The sequence below is a fragment of the Alexandromys fortis genome, unplaced genomic scaffold (genome assembly GCF_014885135.2).
Source record: "Alexandromys fortis isolate MF-2015 unplaced genomic scaffold, M_Fortis_MF-2015_v1.1 scaffold_89, whole genome shotgun sequence".
NCBI lineage: Eukaryota > Metazoa > Chordata > Mammalia > Rodentia > Cricetidae > Alexandromys > Alexandromys fortis.
In genome coordinates, this window is record NW_026067973.1 from 7,008,866 (window position 1) to 7,027,742 (window position 18,877).

The 18,877-nt window shown below is 38.7% G+C and overlaps 1 protein-coding gene across 3 annotated transcripts in view; it reads right to left on the reverse strand.

Moving 5' to 3' along the window:
* Positions 1–1,451: 1,451 nt before the first annotated feature.
* Positions 1,452–18,877, reverse strand: part of Hoatz (HOATZ cilia and flagella associated protein) — a 24,924-nt gene continuing 7,498 nt past the window's right edge. For 2 of the 3 annotated variants that reach the window (XM_050156419.1, XM_050156420.1), the window contains exons 5-7: positions 5,011–5,070; positions 3,476–3,528; positions 1,452–1,872 (exon numbers count right to left, since the gene is read on the reverse strand). In XM_050156419.1, the coding sequence (XP_050012376.1) occupies positions 1,815–1,872; positions 3,476–3,528; positions 5,011–5,070 (171 nt within the window). In that variant the 3' untranslated portion in view covers positions 1,452–1,814. Of the gene's footprint in view, positions 1,873–3,475; positions 3,529–5,010; positions 5,071–11,368; positions 16,977–18,877 lie in introns of those variants that run through there. The other variant, XM_050156421.1, reaches the window with a different exon arrangement.

Genomic DNA, 18,877 nt, shown 5'->3' on the forward strand with positions numbered 1-18,877 from the left:
TGTTTTAATTTTTATTTCTTCTTTTTTTCTCTTTCTTTCTTTTTTTTTTGGGGGGGGGGAGGGTTTCTCTGTGTACCCCTGGCTATCCTAAACTTACTCTGTAGACAAGTCTGGTTTTGAATGCACAGAGATATGCCTGCCTCCTCCTCCCAAGTGTTGGGAATAAAGGCATGTGCCACCACTGCATGGCAGACAGTGTGTAATTTTTCTTGGTAAAATTTCTTTGACCCAAAATCCATTTCTCAACTTGATGAGCTCAAAGTAGAGACCACCAATTAAAATGCATGGGCTAAGGGTAAGAGTGTTTTGCGTTTTGGAATGTTCACACACACATACACACACATGTTTTGGTGATAGTACACAATGTCAAAGGCAAACTTGTTTCCTATACATCTTCTATACATAGTCTGAAGATAATGTTCTGCAATATAAAGACATTGCCACTGGGTGTCTTCCTCCACTGCTTATTTTGCACGTAATTTACACTCCGTGCTCACCAGTTACCTAGACTAGTAGGCCAATGGGAGATGCGCCACCCCTACAGGTCCTCCAGTCCCTGCCACCAAGTCCGGCATTACAGGTGCTGGGAATCCAAACATAGCTTCTCATGCTTGTGTGAAGAGCACGCATAGCCACCGGGCCATCTCCTTAGCACCTTCTGCTGTACTTTTAATGTGTCCATATGAGACCAGGTACACAATTTTCTCTTTGTGGTGTCATACCAGTACTAAAAAATTTTTTTGGATTTTGGATACGCAACTTCTTTCTGATTTCAGGCTTTTGGATGATGGCTGCTTAACCTATAATATGTTTATATATTGAGAATTGTAAACCTAGAGTAAACCAGTGCTTGGCCTGTGAAGTGTATTGTCTTCCTTTAGGCAAGGAATAACTCCCATGAACAATGAATCAGAGCAAAGGTTATTAGTTACATGATCTTAAACTTTAGGCTGTGACAATCTTCTCTGTCAGTCTTCATGAGAGCCACCTGTCTGATAAATATTTCAGCATGATAGGATACCTTTGCTTCTCGACAGTGCCTAGGGACAAATCCTTAACCTTCTGTTTCCAATATATGCCAAAGGGAGTAGGCTTTGAGTGAGGTGGATTGGCAGTAGAGTTATGCACCTATCTATAAGATGGCAGTTCAGTCCTGGTTTCAGGCCTGTTCTAGAAATGGAATAAGCCATACTTTGGGAAAGGGATATTTTTTGTATTTGTATTTGTTTTGTTTTTTGAGACAGGGTTTCTCTGTAGCTTTGGGGCCTGTCCTGGAACTAGCTCTTGTAGAGAAGGCTGGCCTTGAACTCACAGAGATCCGCCTGCCTCTGCCTCCCGAGTGCTGGGATTAAAGATATGCACCACCACCGCCTGGCTGGGAAAGAGATATTTTTAAGAGAAGTCTTTAGGTTTTTAAGAATGCTTTTTCATCCTTGTTTTATTATTTTGCTCATAGCAGACTCGGGAGGCATATATTCTTGTTTATTGAGTATTTCTAATACAAATAAAATATATACATTCTACAAATACCCTTCAAATAAAACAAAAAGCAGGAGTTTGGGATGTGTAGGATGACAAAGGTGATTATAGTGTGATGTCAGACAAATAAACACAATAGACACAAATGTTCAATGACTGACAAAATTCACCTGTCTACGTTCCTAACTTTTATTTTAGTATATTTTAACATGAATGCTCAGTAATTGTCAAATTCCTGGAAATCTGCACACTTTTTACTTGGTGATCCTGATGTAAGCATAACTTGCTTCAAAGGTGAATACATGTCAGTCACCTGCTATAATATGTCAATCAAATCACTCCAATGCTTTGACTTCTTCTTGGTCCTGTTTGTCTGATTCTGATGAGACTTCCCTGTAGGCAACAGAGTCAGTTCCTATATAATAGCATCAGTCATCATGATCACAATGTAGTAGGTAAATGACTTTTGAAAATGTCCCCAGTAGGCAGCATTGTGGCTTCTGAATGTGTATTAAGGCTTGTGACCAAGTGCGGAACAGATGTGAGAGAAATGGTTATCTTACTGAGAAGTGTGCTGTGAAGGAGGCCATAGCCTCCTACCCTAACTGACTCAGTTCCACTTGAAAATGGAAATATTACTGGGGCAAATGCTAAATGTATCACTTTTAAAGCATCACTATGAATTTACTTTCTGCTGGAAAGGGCACAGATTATCCTGAGAAGGCCTATTGAGGAAGGATTTTAGCCTTTAGGTGATCCTGTTTCTCAGGGAACCTATAATATATTTATAGACAAGGCATAAAATTATGTGAACTATTAAATAACTTAAGAGTAGTGAGCTAACTAATTATAAAATATGGACACATAGTAGTGTGTGATTGTCAAAAGGATGATCTTAAGTGCAGAGGAAGATGTCACTATGAAATGGAAAGAAACTCAAGCTTTGGGATTAAGGAGAGAATATATTACAAAAGAAATTAAGTAAGAACTTAAAATTTAAAATTATCATTTTAACCTTGACCCTGAATCAATGGAATAATCTACACAATAGATAGTTATGTCTATGATAATGGGACTGTCAGCATTCATTTCTAGAGGGAAGGGGGTCACAAAAGACCCTTACAAGAACCTCTCTGGGGTTTCATATGATACTTCCTCATGCCCAAATGTTAAATTCTGTAAGAGGTATAAAACTTATTCAGGGTGGGACTCAATTTTCATTGATAAAGCTGCTTCTGAATCATCCCTGCTCTAGTAAATGATCCCACTAAACTCATTTATTCACTAAAAATTAGGTTAAAGTTGTAAATAATGCACTTGTATATTCAAATAAACAAGGACAGTAACACAATATTCTGAAAAAGTGCAGCATATTCTAAGGCACCCGGCCATGCCTGTGCCATTCATGGAGCAGCCTTCGTCCACCATCTGGGCCAGTTAAGTCTTTCCTTTAGGCTGCCTTCCTCCTCTCACAGGCAGTAAGTCAGATCATCTTGCTTGAAAGTAAGAAACAAAGATGTGAGGCATAATGTAGAAAATATAGAGAGGTAATTAGTGATATTTAAAAAAAAAATCTATGTAGACAGAATCCTTCTTCCTTAAGGCTATTTGCTGACAATTCTAACATTCTGTCACCTACAGGCTGGTGTAGCCACATCACTGGTGGGATCAGAGCTGGTTATCGATAGGGTCTGAGGATGCACTGATGATGGCAGGCTGCTCATGGGGAGGTGGAGCTGGGAGGGGCATGAAGACTGGTGAGAAGGGACAGTGAGGCACACAGAGGCTCCAGTACCTACTCTCCACTGTGCACTCACACATGTGTGCACATCCCACAGATCTATGCAGGCTTGAGCACATTTACAAGTGTGTTTATTTAAGGCAAGAAACTCCAACACAGTGGCGTAGGGTTTTTAGATTTGTTGGTAGGAGGCAAATAAAAATGTTCTTTAAAGACAGTAAATAAAAAGATGAGGATTTTTGGAAGTAAACTTACTTTGCTTCAGGTACTTTGGCCTTAGGCTTATAAGGTAATGAAATCAGTTCTTTCTAGAAAAAATAAAAAGGGAAAATGCTTACCGCCAGGTCTCCTTAGGCTTATTCCCCAGGGAAACGTGAGTGCGCTATCCGCCTGTTCTGTAGCCCCACTATGCAGGACAATCAGACGTGATAGGGAGTCAAGTCAAAGCAGGAACTCAGTTTATATCTGTGAGCGTCAGCTTATATAGGTTACATGACATCATGTGATGTGAGGATACCTCTAGCCAATGAGAGACAGCCAAGCCCTCCCTCTGGCTGGAGGGATGTTTACATAGATTTTGCTGTCTCATCCTTGGTACCTTTGAGACTATCCCTCAAACTTGAGCTAGGCTTTTCTCTGTCCTACAGGCCTCAAGGTACAGGTCCTGAGATAATCTTGGCCCGGCACTTACTTCCTCTGTCTGAAAAGTATTCACTTGAAAACTGTCTAAGGTGAAAATCTTCACAGAGTTTAGAAAGACAAGCTTCTTACACTTGAAAACCATTGAGTTAAAGATGTTCTGATTACAGAATTTGAGGCACATTCAAAAGTTTGTGTTTGACTATCCCTATATTTCTAGTGAGTTATTTTTTTAAATATTTATTTATTTATTTGTTATGTATACAATATTCTGTTTGTGTGTATGCCTGCAGGCCAGAAGAGGGCACCAGACCTCATTACAGATGGTTGTGAGCCACCATGTGGTTGCCGGGAATTGAACTCAGGACCTTTGGAAGAGCAGGCAATGCTCTTAACCACTGGGCCATCTCTCCAGCCCCTAGTGAGTTATTTTTTATAAAAGTTTTAATCACTTAAGTTGTAATTTTTTGTGGTCTACAAAGATCAATCATTGTAAAGTCATTAGCAATGAAGTAGTCAATATTAATAGACTACAACTTTATAATATGTGAACAATGGATGTGATCGGAGACTTCACGTTAATTTCCTGACTGTCCAGACCCAAATAATCACACAGAAACTATAATTACCACACTGTTTGGCCAATGGCTTAGGCATATTCCTAGCTAGCTCTTAAATTACCCATTTCTATTAATTTATGTGTCACCACAAGACTATGGCCTCCTGGTAAGGTTCCGGCGTCTTTCTCCTTCGGCTGCTCCATGGCGTCTCCCTGACTCCACCTTCTTTCTCCCTGCATTCAGGTTAGTTTTTCCTGCCTAGCTCTATTCTGCCCTTCCATAGGCCAAAGCAGCTTCTTTATTTACAATGATAATAAAACATATTCATAGCATAGAGAGGGGAAATCCCACATAAAATAGACTCCCTGACCTATACACCTTGTTTCTTCTGCCATCAGAATTACAAAATTTGGAGTTGTCTCTGGTTTATGGGTTGTCCAGTTATTTAATTTCTGTTTTCCCAGCCTTTGGTGCATAGAAGACTCAGAACATGAGAGTATAGATTTAAAGGATCAGAAGAACCTCTGAACATTTGCCACAGATCATGCATGCCTTTAGTCAGCCATCCAGTGCCCCCACCACCATTTTTACCGAAATTCTCTCTTCTCTTTGTTTCCTTAAGAGTTGGAGAATCTCATCTCTCTTTTTGGCCTATTTGAAGAAGAAGAAAAAAAGAGTGAGCCTTTTGACACAATAGTAAAGCCTGTATCTGTGGAAGGTGAAATTTTTCCTTTTCTTCTGGCATTAGTGGGATGTTAAAATGTGATTTCCCCAATAGATCTATACAGAATAATTTGGTTTTGATTTTAAGCATACAGGTTTTGCTCATAACAACTAACTTCTATTTAGTCCTTACCATGTGAACTAGCCTAAGATCTTAAAATACTTAATTATGATTTTAATAATTCAGGAATTTGACATTTCCTCTTCCATTTGACAAGTGGGGGAAACTGGGGCAGAGTTAGGGTAAACAATCTACTCAAGCAGTTCAATGACAGATCTGATGACAAAAATCTTAGTTATTGGCCACGGAAGGAAAGTGTCCCTAAATGGCAGGTAGATATATGATCAGTAAACCCAGAGATCACATCTCACCCAAGCTCACAACGAAAGAGTGCTGGCCTTAGAACTTGTACTTGATAACAAAGCTTTCCCTGTATCTCTCCCTTTTCTTTCTTGGCTATCAGGTTTCATATACTAGCTGAGTTTTCATAAGCATAAAACTTATCACAGGGGGCTGGAGAGATGGCTCAGAGGTTAAGAGCATTGCCTGCTCTTCCAAAGGTCCTGAGTTCAATTTCCAGCAACCACATGGTGGCTCACAACCATCTGTAATGGGGTCTGGTGCCCTCTTCTGGCCTGCAGGCATACACACAGAAAGAATATTGTATACATAATAAATAAACATTAAAAAAAACTTATCACAGGCATGAAGATATATCAATATATAAACTAAAGATCAGACAAACTCAGTGAAAGGACATTCTGTTTAGTACAAGACTAAAAGAAAGAAATACAAAGTAAGAATAAAACACGTTTTTCAGAGATGGGAAAATCCCAAGTCAATCTGTCCATCCAAATGTATTATGCACTGCGCTTGGGCTTCTATTTCAAAGTAATATACATTTTTTTAAACAACATCTTTTCTTTCAGGTTTGGAGGCGAGTTGTCCAGATCCAAGGAGTATGCAAGGCCATGCTTCCTCTGAAATTCCTCTGGCCTCTTCCTATGGTCTAGTGGTCTGCTGGCTATCTATGTTGTTCCTTGGCTTATAGAACTAGAGTCTCTGCCTTCGCTGTCACGTGGCGTTCTCCCTTATGTCTCACAGTCACATTTGGGGAGGGAGTTGTGCTTATTTTTTATTATTACAATGTTCTACTTACAAAAAAATTCAATCATAAAATAGTATATCCTATTGTGGAAGAAGCAGTCTCAAAAAGTCTTGTTTACTATGCCCATCTTAAAGTTTTTTATTAGCACACTGTAGTGGCATTTCATTTGTAATAAAGCTTGCCTGAGGATCAGAAAAGTAAAACAGCTGCACTGGCCAGCCTTATAGATCAGGCAGCAATGACACACACCTTTAATCCCAGTAGCCACAATATTTTGCCATAGAAACCAGGCGGTAGTGGTGCACACTCTTAATCCTAGAACTAGAGAGGATTATAAAACAGAAGGAGACAGTTCTCAGTCTCAGTCTCATTCTGAGGTTTCCTGGAGACAGGATCACCATTTTCAGACTGAGGTCGAGGTAAGAGCCAGTGGTTGGCTGCTTTGCCTTTCTAGTCTTCAGGTTGAACCCCAATATCTGTCTCTTGAGATTTTATTAATTGGGCCACAGCACACATTAATTAGATATAGTGGAGTTTCTTTATGACACTTTAATATTTTTATAGTGTATTTTGATCACATTCACCCCACATCAACATCTCTTATTCCTCTTTCTACACCCACTGATCTCCTTCCTTTTCTCAGCTAATCAGGGTCACCTTCTTCTGATGACTTGTCATAATGGATTAGGGGCTCACCCTATCCCAGTGTGATTCCATCTTAATTTCATCTGTATCAACTGTATCTCCAAGTCATTTTTTTAAAAAAGTAGTTTATTTTAATTCATAATTAGCACTTAGGCTATCACACTTTCATGTTAGTAGCTGAACAAGAATAATTCTGCCTGGAAAAAAAAACTTCCTTTCTATGGAAAAAAGCTCAAGTGGGTGGTTTCTAGTGCTCCGTGATGGGTTTAGGAGAGCATAAGGACAGAACTGAGGTCAAGAACCCTTCATTCCCATGAGGGTGTGTGTGGGGACTGGGATTCAGAGGTTAGAGAGGGTGAGTCCCATGGGGAGATAGATAGGATAGAGAAAGCTTCTGAGGCAGAGGAAGCGATGCACACCACCATCCAAGCTGCACATCGCTAATTCCTCAGGCTTATTCTTCAGTCTCCATGACTTGGCTGAGGAAGATAGTGAGGCCAGGATCCCTGCGACCGAGGGAAGGCTCGTGATTGTCAGCTGTTACCAGCGGTCGGGCCAGTTCTACTGGGTGCTTTGGATTTGTATTTAAAATGTGTATGAATTTGTTTTTTATTCTTTTTTAAAATTGTTTTTATTGAGCTATATTTTTTTTCTCTGCTCCCCTCCCTTCCTCTCCCCTCTCCTTCTACCCTTTCCCATGGTCCCCATGCTCCCAATTTACTCAGGAGATCTTGACTTTTTCTACTTCCCATGTAGATTAGATCCATGTATGTCTCTCTTAGGGACATTGTTGTCTAGGTTGTTCTAAGAGACATTAGGGTCTCTTAGGGACCTCATTGTTGTCTAGGTTCTCTGGGATTGTGAATTGTAGGCTGGTTTCCTTTGCTTTATGTCTAAAAGCCACTTATGAGTGAGTACATATTATTTTCATCTTTCTGGGTCTAGGTTACCTCACTCAATATAATGTTTTCTAGATCCATCCATTTGCCCGCAAGTTTCAAGATGTCGTTATTTTTCTGTGTAATTTTACTCCATGTACCACATTTTCCTTATTCATTCTTTGGTCGAGGGGCATTTAGGTTGTTTCCAGGTTCTGGCTATGACAAACAATGCTGCTGTGAACATAGTTGAGCACATGTCCTTGTGGTACAACTGAACATTCTTTGGGTATATACCCAAAATTGGTATTGCTGGGTCTTGAGGAAGATTGTTTCCTAATTTTCTGAGAAATTGCCATACTGATATCCAAAAAGGATGTACCAGCTTGCACTCCCACCAGCAATGCAGAAATGTTCCTTTTACCCCACATCCTTTCCAGAATAAACTGTCATCAGTGTTTTTGATCTTGGCCATTCTTACAGGTGTAAGGTGGAATCTCAGAGTTGTTTTGATTTGCATTTCTATAATGGCTAAGGATGGTGAGCATTTCCTTACGTGTCTTATTGTTTCAAAACTCTTTTTTGAGGCAGTATCTCAGTATGTAGCCCTGGTCATCCTGGAACTCTCTTTGTGGAGCAGGTTGGCCTTGAACTCATAGCTGCCTACCCCAGCTTCCTGAGTGCCACGGTTAAAGGTGTGCATCATCATTCCCAGCCCAAATTTTGCCTTATGAGCCTACAAAATTTCAGTATTTTGAAAGAAGGTTTGTACTTTATATCTAGCACTTAGGACCATCTGTATCATAGTGATGTATGGAAAAGCATGAACTCTTGTAACTAAGCAAACTTGTGTATGACTATCAAATGTTATAGGTTCGATAAAGCAGTGTCTGCCAGTACAGACCTGGGATGTCGCCATTGCCCAGGTTGTGTTGGTTTCTTCAACTCTTCCATGACGTGTGTCCTCAGTTGGAGTGAAGCCCTCCCATATTGTGATGACATGATGCTCTACCTTACTCCACTGCTCTTCTCTCTTTCTTAGTGGCTGCATGTCTCTTTTAGAACCTTACCATCCTTTCCTTTAAAGCTCAGAGGTGCCTACAATGTGATTTTAATGCATTTCTATTGACTTGAATTGCTTGAGTCATGGTTGTATGAATAGAATAATTATATTGTATTGTGTAACACAAGTAGGAGCAAAGTGTAGTTCTCAATTTTTAGAAAATGAAATTAAAAATTGGTTTAGTTATAAAAATTCCCTAGAATCAAAATTTTATTATTATTTTTGTTTGTGTAACTCTTGGCACATGATTAGGAAACTAAATTGCCACATGCTTCTAGTATAAAAAGATGAATACTAATAAGATTAAAAATAATAGGAAATATAATATTCATTTTTTTGTCCTTGGATTTCAGGTCCTTTTTTTTTTTTTTAATCAGAATAGATTTTAGTAGCTACAACCCCAGACAGAAAGATTTCAAATGAGATTTGATTTCTGCTTCCTGGACATGTTTCCTGGGAATGAATAACAAAACTGCTGTAAACAACTGTGTCCTCTGAACAAAATGTTGTGAACTATTCTAGGAAATTTCTTCCAGGAAAGCTAAATGCAATTCAGTGGTGAGAAGAAATCCTTGCAATTCACATCATGAGTAGTTCATTTTCAACCATGTTCTGGATGAATTATTTATTAGAAGTTAATGTTTATAAAGCATTTTGATAATTTAATTAGCCCCTAAAACAATACTATAAGGGGATCATAATTAACATTTAAAACATTAACTTTTGATAATTACTTTATACTTTATTTTTATTATTTGTATTCATGCTCTCCCTGAAAAAAACAGGAAATAACAGTTGATTACATGAAATTAGAATATGATAATACTATATATAAGCTTAGTGTGCATTGGATGATTAATAAATTTTTGTATCACTCCAGAGGTAAAACATTTAGTTCTCATTTCTTAGTTTTTCAAAGCCAGACAATTTTTTTTTTTTCAAGACAGGGTTTCTCTGTGGTTTTGGAGCCTGTCCTGGAACTAGCTCTTGTAGACCAGGCTGGTCTCGAACTCACAGAGATCCGCCTGCCTCTGCCTCCCGAGTGCTGGGATGAAAGGCGTGTGCCACCACCGCCCGGCTAAAGCCAGACAATTTAAGTGGCAGCATGGGTTAGTGAAGTTGGATATGTTGGGCTTGGATCCCAATTTTATATTGAGATTAATGACTGCAGTTTAGCGAACTCCTCCTTTCCTCCCTCCAGCTGCAACCACTAGCATGGGTTAGAAGTTTGTGGTCTTGGGTAAACAAAAGAGCACATTCCTGAATCTTATTTCTCTTCTACGGGAAAGCTGTGAAAATTGGAGATGATAAAAGTGCTTAATACAGTGAATGGCAGATGGTGGTCCTTTAATAAGTTGTAGCTATTAAACATTATTTTTATGAGAGGAAACATTCTTCTAATCCCTTCAAATGTTGGAAAGAATGGGAGGGAGAAAGAGCAGAGAAGGCCTGACCACTTGTTCACTGAGCAACTCCTAGGCCTCAGGCCTTGTGTGAATTTAGCCTCACAACACTTGCTGTTTCTTACACAGAAAAGTAGACATCCTCTCTCAGGCGCATTGAACCAAGCAGTAACTGACAAACCAGGATTTGAACTCGCTCCAGTTCTCGTGGACGCCACACTCCATGCGTTTGTTATTTCAGACACCTGCCAAAGCTCTTCAAAGAGCTAGGGGACAGGTGGGAGGGAGGGCTGACAATCAATCTTCATTTCACAAATGAAGAATCAGTATCAGCTATTGTGAAGAAGACAGTTTCTGTTACTACAGGAAAGTTTATGCTGTGGTAGAAAAGGCATGTGAGGGCCAGGGAGCTAATCCAGTCTTCGGACATCCTTCATCAAAATAAGCTTACACATGGCACTTTGCAAAAGCGTGATTAAATGGTAAAGGTGTCATGGGAGAGTTACAGTGAGCCTTACAAACGGATAAACTTTCTAATATCACAGTTAATGTAAATGAAATATTTGTGGTTTTGGTTATATTAACTAAAAATGGGCATTACACTTCAAACTTAGAATGCTACATAAGCAGAATCAATGTTCTATGGTTTTACAGAGATTAAGAATATTTTATGATCTTCATTTTCTTTAGGTCTTATCACTTAATGTTTAATTCTGTATCTATGATCAGGAGTAAACTAGGAAAATTCTGTTCTTGTCTTCACAGAATCTTAATCCTTGTCGGAACAAATTTCACATATATATCTACGGAAGTTAAAAAGTGTGATTGACTTGAGGCAAAATTAACAATAAAAAAAAAGCCCACGTATCTGGACTTGATTTCAAAATACAAAAACTCTGCTCAGCTCCATCCATGAACTTGCGCCATTCTTTGTGCCTGCCTCCCGGAACGTGATGTGTAGATGCCACATTTGCTGCAGTGTGAGTTTATATTCACTACTGTAATAAGATGCAGAGCTGTCATTTCTCAAATAAGCTACTGTGTTTAAAAGACTAGCTGAATAATTGCTGAAAACTTTCTCGAGAAGCAATCTGAGTTTTGTAAACAGGACTAACTGCAGTGATCTAAGGGAACGGATAGAAACAGGACTACTGCAGTCATCTAAGGGAATGGACAGAACGTGACAGAGGGTTATTAATCAGAGGGAGCAAGGATGCTGACTTGCAGAAAAAGATGCAATGCTAAGACCATTCCATACTTCTTGGAAATAGCTCTAACTTGGCTCAGTTTCTCTGCTCTAACACATATAAGCTTCATTTTAAAAACAGCAATTTATTAACTGAAGAAATTTACAAGTCGTTCCATAAGAGAGAATTAATACAAATTTTAAATGTAGACTTTATAAAGAACATAGATTTCTATTAAGTATGATTTTTTTCTAGGGAGGAAAATATACTTCTTGGCTCTGTTACATATTTATTTTTAGTTGTGTTATATATATATATACATATATGAATAGAAAGTCAATAATAATTGCTTAAAGAATGTAGCTCTTATTTTAAAACTTTCACATACAGTCAGATGTAGTAGCTTATGCCTATAATCCTAGTATTAAGGAGACTGAGGCAGGAGGATTACTGTGAGTTCCAGGGACTCTTGGGCTTCAGAGAAAGACTGTGTCTCACTCCTCCCACTAAAAAACAAAAACAAAAATCCAACCTTCCCCTCCCCCCGCAAAAAACCCCAATTACACAATGCATGAAAGGCTAACATGGTGTGTTTTTTAAAGACTGCTTTAATATCACTTTAAAAAGTGCATTTAAAGGATGCAATGTGATATTTTAATGTTGAGGAAAATATGAGCATATAATAAATGATATAATTTAAGATTTCATAAGTTACACATATACTAGGGATAGTTTTCAGCATATGATTGAAATACATTTTGTTAATAAAAACCACATGATCATCTCATTAGATGCTGAAAAAGCCTTCAACAAAATATAACGTTCCTTCATGATAAAAGTCTTGGAGAGAGCAGGGATACAAAGGAACATACCTAAACATAATAAAGGCCATATACAGCAAGCCATCAGCCAACATCAAACTAAACAGAGAGAAACTCACAGTGATCCCACTGAAATCAGAAACAAGATGAGGTTGTCTACTCTCTTCGTATCTATTTAATATAGTTCTTGAGGTTCTAGCTAGAGCAATAAGACAACAAAAGAAGATCAAGGGGAAACAAATCATAAAAGAAGTCAAACTCTCACTATTTGCTGATGATATGATAGTTTACATAAGCGATCCCAAAAATTCTGCCAAGGAACTTCTACAACTCATAAACACTTTCAGTAATGTAGCAGGATACAAGATTAACTCAAAAAAATGCAGATGATAAAATGGCTGAGAAAGAAATCAGAGAAACATCACCCTTCACAATATCTTGGAGTAACGCTAACCAAACAAGTGGAAGACCTGTATGACAAGAATTTTAAATCGTTGAAGAAAGAAATTGAAGAGGACACCAGAAAATGGAAAGATCTCCCATGCTCTTGGTTAGGTAGAATTAACATAGTAAAAATGGCTATCTTATTAAAAGCAATCTACAGATTCAATGCAACGCCCATCAAAATTCCAGCAAAATTCTTCATAGACCTTAAAAGGACAGTACTCAACTTCAAATGGAAAAGCAAACTCAGGATAGCCAAAACAATCCTGTCCAATAAAGGAATTTCTGGAGGCATCACAATCTTCAACTTCAAACTCTACTACAGAGCGACAGTACTGAAAACAGCCTGGGACTGGCATAAAAACAGACAGGAGGAGCAATGGAACTGAAGACCCAGATATCAATCCACACACCTATGAACACCTGATTGTTGACAAAGAAGCAAAAAATATAAAATGGAAAAAGAAAGCATATTCAACAAATGGTGCTGGCATAACTGGATATCAACATGTAGAAGAATGAAAATAGATCCATATCTATCACCATGCACAAAACTCAAATCCAAATGGATCAAAGACCCCAACATAAAGCCAGCCACACTGAACCTTATAGAAGAGAAAGTGGGAAGTACACTTGAACACACTGGCACAGGAGACCACTTCCTAAATATAATCCCAGTAGCACAGACACTGAGAGAAACAAGTAATAATGGGATCTGCTGAAACTGAAAAGCTTCTATAAAACAAAGGACATGGTTAACAAGACAAAATGGAAGCCTAAAGAGTGGGAAAAGATTTTCACCAACCCACATCAGAGGTCTGATCTCCAAAATATACAAAGAACTCAAGAAATTGGTCCTCAAAAGAACAAATAACCCAATAAAAAATGGAGTACAGACCTAAACAGAGAACTTTCAACAGCGGAATCTAAAATGGCTGAAAGACACTTAAGAAAATGCTTAACATCCTTAGCCATCATAGAAATGCAAATCAAAAACAACTCTGAGATTCCATCTTACACCTGTCAGAATGGCCAAGATCTAAAACACTGATGAGGACTTCTGCTGGAGAGGTTGTGGGCTAAAGGGAACACTCCTGCATTGCTGGTGGGGGTGCAAACTGGTACAGCTCCTTTGGATATCAGTATGACGATTTCTCAGAAAATTAGGAAACAAATCTTCCTCAAGATGCAGCAATACCAGTTTTGGGTATGTACTCAAAGGATGCTCAATTGTACCACAAGGACATGTGCTTAACTGTGTTCATAGCAACTTTGTTTGTCACAGCCAGAATCTGGATACAACCTAAATGCCCCTTGGCCGAAGAATGGATAAGAAAAATGTGGTACATTTACACAAAGAAGTACTATACAGCAGAAAAAAAATGACATCTTGAAATTTGCAGGCAAATGGTTGAATCTAGAAAACATCATATTGAGTAAGGTAACCCAGACCCAGAGAGACAAGTATCATAGGTACTCGCTCATAAGTGGCTTTTAGACATAAAGCAAAGAAAACTAGCCTACAGTTCACAAGTACAAGTGGTCTGAATGACCATAGTACACTTTGCACTGGGGGTAATTATGGTAAGTAGATGTGGGGAGGTGTGGTAGGTGGCAGAGCTGTACATTTAGACTATTCTTAGATCAGCTCCGGGAGTACACTAGATTATCATTATCTGCAGTAGTGATTGATGTTCCGGAAAGTCATTGCCAACAACGAATAGTGCCTATCAAGTCATTGCTCTTAGGTTCCTGACAGCCTTTTGTTACAGAATTTCATCATTGGAACTACAGGTAGCCTTGTTTTATGTGTGTTTCTGTTTCAAAATATGCTGTGGACTTCATAGAACGCATAACTAATAGCATGCTAACTCAAGCCTGAGTGAGGCTCGTTTGATTTATGCATTTTCTCCATAAGTTGCATCATGTATTTTTACACTTAGTGACATTAGGGCACACTTTAGTACATGGAGGCTATTTAAAATAGCCAACTTTCTATACAGGAGCACACAGACACACACTAAAAGGATTCTTGTTACAATATGAAACGTGAAGGTAGAGGATCATAGTGTTCTCAGCAAATTTGTGTGCTTGACAACTCAAAAATTTCAATTGCTTTGTGAGTGCATGTCTACAAATGATTCATTCATTAAAAGCACCCCTTTTGCATCATTTTACATTCAGTAGCTTTATTTATATGTTGTAAGTAGATGGTTAATGTGAGTCCTTACCTAATGGTTTAAAATGTTTTTATGTTGTTCTGGTGAAGCACATGGGAGAAGGCAAAATGTACTGATCTTTGAAAAAAGGGAAAGAGATGCATTTGAAGGGAAACACTAGATAATTCTAAAGCAGTATTTTTGTTTTGTTTTGTTTTTTCAAGACAGGGTTTCTCTGTGTAGTCCTGGCTGTTCTGGAACTTGCTCCATAGATCAGTCTGGCCTTGAACTCAGAGATCCACCTGCCTTTGCCTTCCAAGTGGTTGGATTAAAGGTGTGCGCCATCACTGCCCAGCTAGGTGGGGGCAAAGGCATTCAGATATCGACCCCAAAACTCATGTACTAGTCTTTCATAATTTGCTTGCAAAATGGTGGGCACACAATGCAATCTGCTTTTATGATTGTTCCAGTTATATGATGGGGTGAAATCGGACTATCAAATTTAGCTAGATATATTTTGTTGTTGAGAAGGAATCCGGCAATCCTATTGTCTTCTTTTAATGGTAGAAAAAGAATTTCATAAATATTATTTTACATTAGGCCAAGTAACACTCCTGACAGGACCATTTAGACTTGTCTAGGAAGCCCATTCTTATCACTCTGACACAGCAGAGGATGCTCTTCTATCGGGATGTCTCCACAGCAGCTCTAAGGATACTGTTATCTTTCTTTGGCTCTTTGAAGCTGACATACTGATTCTAAGTGTCCCGTTACTACTCTGGAAGTATAGGATAATAGATAGCAATGCTGAAAAGCTTCCCCTTTCATACCACAGGGTCTAGAAACACTTTTGTGAGGATTCTAAGGTTCTAAGAATGACATCATGACCTGACTTGCTTTTGCTTTAAGCAGGAACCATGTAACAAACTTCTGGGGAGGAACTCTTCTATGGTCAGCATTCGTTGTATAGGATGTGTGGCAGAATGACGGAAAGCCTATTCCAAGGGAAGAACCTGTCTGGGATGTTGTCCTACAGATGGCACATTTTCCTCTTAAAAACATTTAGTTTACATTCTCTTGTGTTAGAATTGCTTCTAGATTCACATTACCAATGCACCTTCTATGTATGTACCTAAAATATTGTTCTGATCTCTTCTTCACTCTCGTAGCAAATACATTATTTATAATTCTTTTCATAAAGAGATAATCAGCTAAAGAGCTTTCTTAAGGTGGCAAAACTAGAAAGCAAATTAGTTTTATGATTTTAGAGAATTAGCTGACTATTCATTTATTAAAATGTTTTCAGACTACTTAGAACTCTCAAAGGAAAAATAATGGTCCAATACAGTGCTATAAGGTTTCCTTTATGGACACAGTAAGCCATTCAATCTTGACATGCCCAAGTGGTTTTGAGTTCCTGCCATTGATATCCATCACCGAAATAGTAGTTGTGATTAATAGCGTTTTGCCTACTAACAGAAAGCATTTATAATGTATCCCTGGAAAATATTCCAAAATGGAGAGTAGCATTAGAGTTTAAAACCTGGGTCACTGAAAAATCAATATCTGTTGGGAAAGAAGGCGGCAAAACTACTTTAGGAAAAATGGAAAAGAAATTTCCAGGGTTCCATCTAAGAAAATGGTTGAATATAGCTTCAAAAGAATTGATAAGGAATGTTTTTCACCTCTTTAATATGAAACACACCTGGGATATACTTATGTGTATGTTTACAATATGGAAAAAATTAAATAGGTAACATAGGAAAAAAAACCCATGTCTTCTTCCATTCATTTTCTACATCAAGCTACATATTATTGATGGTGATATCAACAAAGCAGGGAGGGTATTTATTGTAAGATTCAGAGAAGCAGTAGTATCCCAAACTAGATTTGTTTTAATATTTAATGGAGTTACATTCTCTCCCCTCATATTCAGGCCCATGAGACAAAAGCAAAATTGACAAGACAGGAGATGTGCTTATGCATTTTGACGTATTCTTGCAAAAGACCATGAGTCGAGCAAAGTTCCCAGATGAGTCTATGAGGAAGGAACTGACTTTATCCCCGCCCCGCTGTCAGCACAGCTGAGGTTCTGTCGCGAGCATGGGACCCTGGGCTTAATCTCCTGGACCCAACAACAATAGGAAAAAATGCCAACAAAAATATTACTGTATAAGCAATCATTCAGCCATTAATTAGAATAATTACATAGATTGTATGTTCATGGGCTAATGAATAAATATCTGAATTTCAGTGTCCTGAAAGATATTGAGTTAAGCAAATGAGACATGACTTCTACTTTTTATAAGGGACGGTTATTGGTAAATAAACTATGGTCGGGTATTTTATATAGGTTACATAAAATATATGAGGTGGATATTTAAAAAAAAATTTCTTCTTTACTGTGTGAGGAAGCTGTTCAAGAGTTCACGTGCGCGGCTTGGTCACATTAGCAGTCAGTGGCAGAGCTGTGCCACTCCAGGGGTTCTCTCGAGTCAGCTGATTACAGTGCCTACAATCTAGCAGGACAGAGACGCATGGGCGATGGCCTTTACACTGCCCTCTGGGAGGCCACCTCGGACTGCATGGAAGCATGGGAAGGTGCTGGTCACTCCGTTTCTAGGTAGCCTCTGGGAAAGCTTTCTCAAGCTGTCCTGGGAGCCAGGCCTTGAAGGCAGATGCGGAAGGGATTTTAGTGACAAGAAGTGTATACAGTCTGAAGATACAATTTTCAAACTCAGTGTTTTGGGAATGTTTCTTCATTTCTAAATTTCTTAATTTTGACCTTCAGTGGGATTTGTTGTTGTTGTTGTTTTTGAGACAAGGTTTCACTATGTAGCTGGAGTTTGCTATGTAGACAAGGCTGGTTTTGAATTTCCATTGATCTGTCTGCCTCTGCTTCCCAAGTTCAAGAATTAAGGGCATGTACCACCACACCTGGTGTTTTTGTTTTTTGCATCTTTGCTTTTTGAGTTAGGATCTTCTATATAGCCCAGAATTATTGACCATAACTCATGAGTTTCCTTTCTCCACCTCCTGCTGTGACCCACACAGATGACTCCTGGAAACAAAACTGGGGTTACAAGAGAATGAAGAAAGGATAGACACACAGACACACATACAGAAATGCTGGGATAAGATGGGTTATGCACTCTAGTGGAGATGCAACAGTCAGGAAACTCAGCCTGCTTATTTTATACAGCTGAAGAGGAGGCAAGGTTATCCTGAACAAGGAGCAAGGTTTAGTTAACCTTGTGTAGGAGAAGAAGTCTTGGGCTGTAAACACCCAGGAGGAGGAATCCATGAGTCACATTTTATGAACACCATGCAAACAAGGACTAGGGGAAGGCTTTGCCATTCCCATGGGTCTGAGGCATTGAGGTTTTTGACATGTCTGCACCCATATCAAACAAATCACTAGGGACTTCATCTGCTCCCCATAACCTCCTAAATGGTGAGATTAGAAGGGTATGCTACTATGCCCAGTTTAATATGTCCTTGTGCTATCATATACATATAACAATACATCACAGTCATTGACTACATCTAACATAGTACATGTACCAAGCTGACTCTCAATAAGTATGTGTTGAACTGAATAGTTAATTGAAAGAAGGATGCAAGACATGGAAGCCTGTTCTAAGATTAGTTATATGTGGTTTATAATATTACAATCCCCTGTCATTCACATCATTCTTACTTTTTGACAAAAGCTCATAAAATTGACTATTAAATTTGCCTTTAACCTTTATTTCTAATCCATTCCTAAAATGAAGTACAATGAAAATTAAATTGCAAAAGTACCAAAGCAGTTGAACTTGCCTTGGAAATCACTATGTAGCCAAGGCTGGCCTGAAATTCATGAGGCTCCTTTTGCCTTAGTTTCCTAACAGTTGGGATTATAGGGGTGAATCACCATTACTGGCTCAAAGGGGTGTGTGTGTGTGTGTGTGTGTGTGTGTGTGTGTGTGTGTGTGTGAGAGAGAGAGAGAGAGAGAGAGAGAGAGAGAGAGAGAGAGAGAGAGA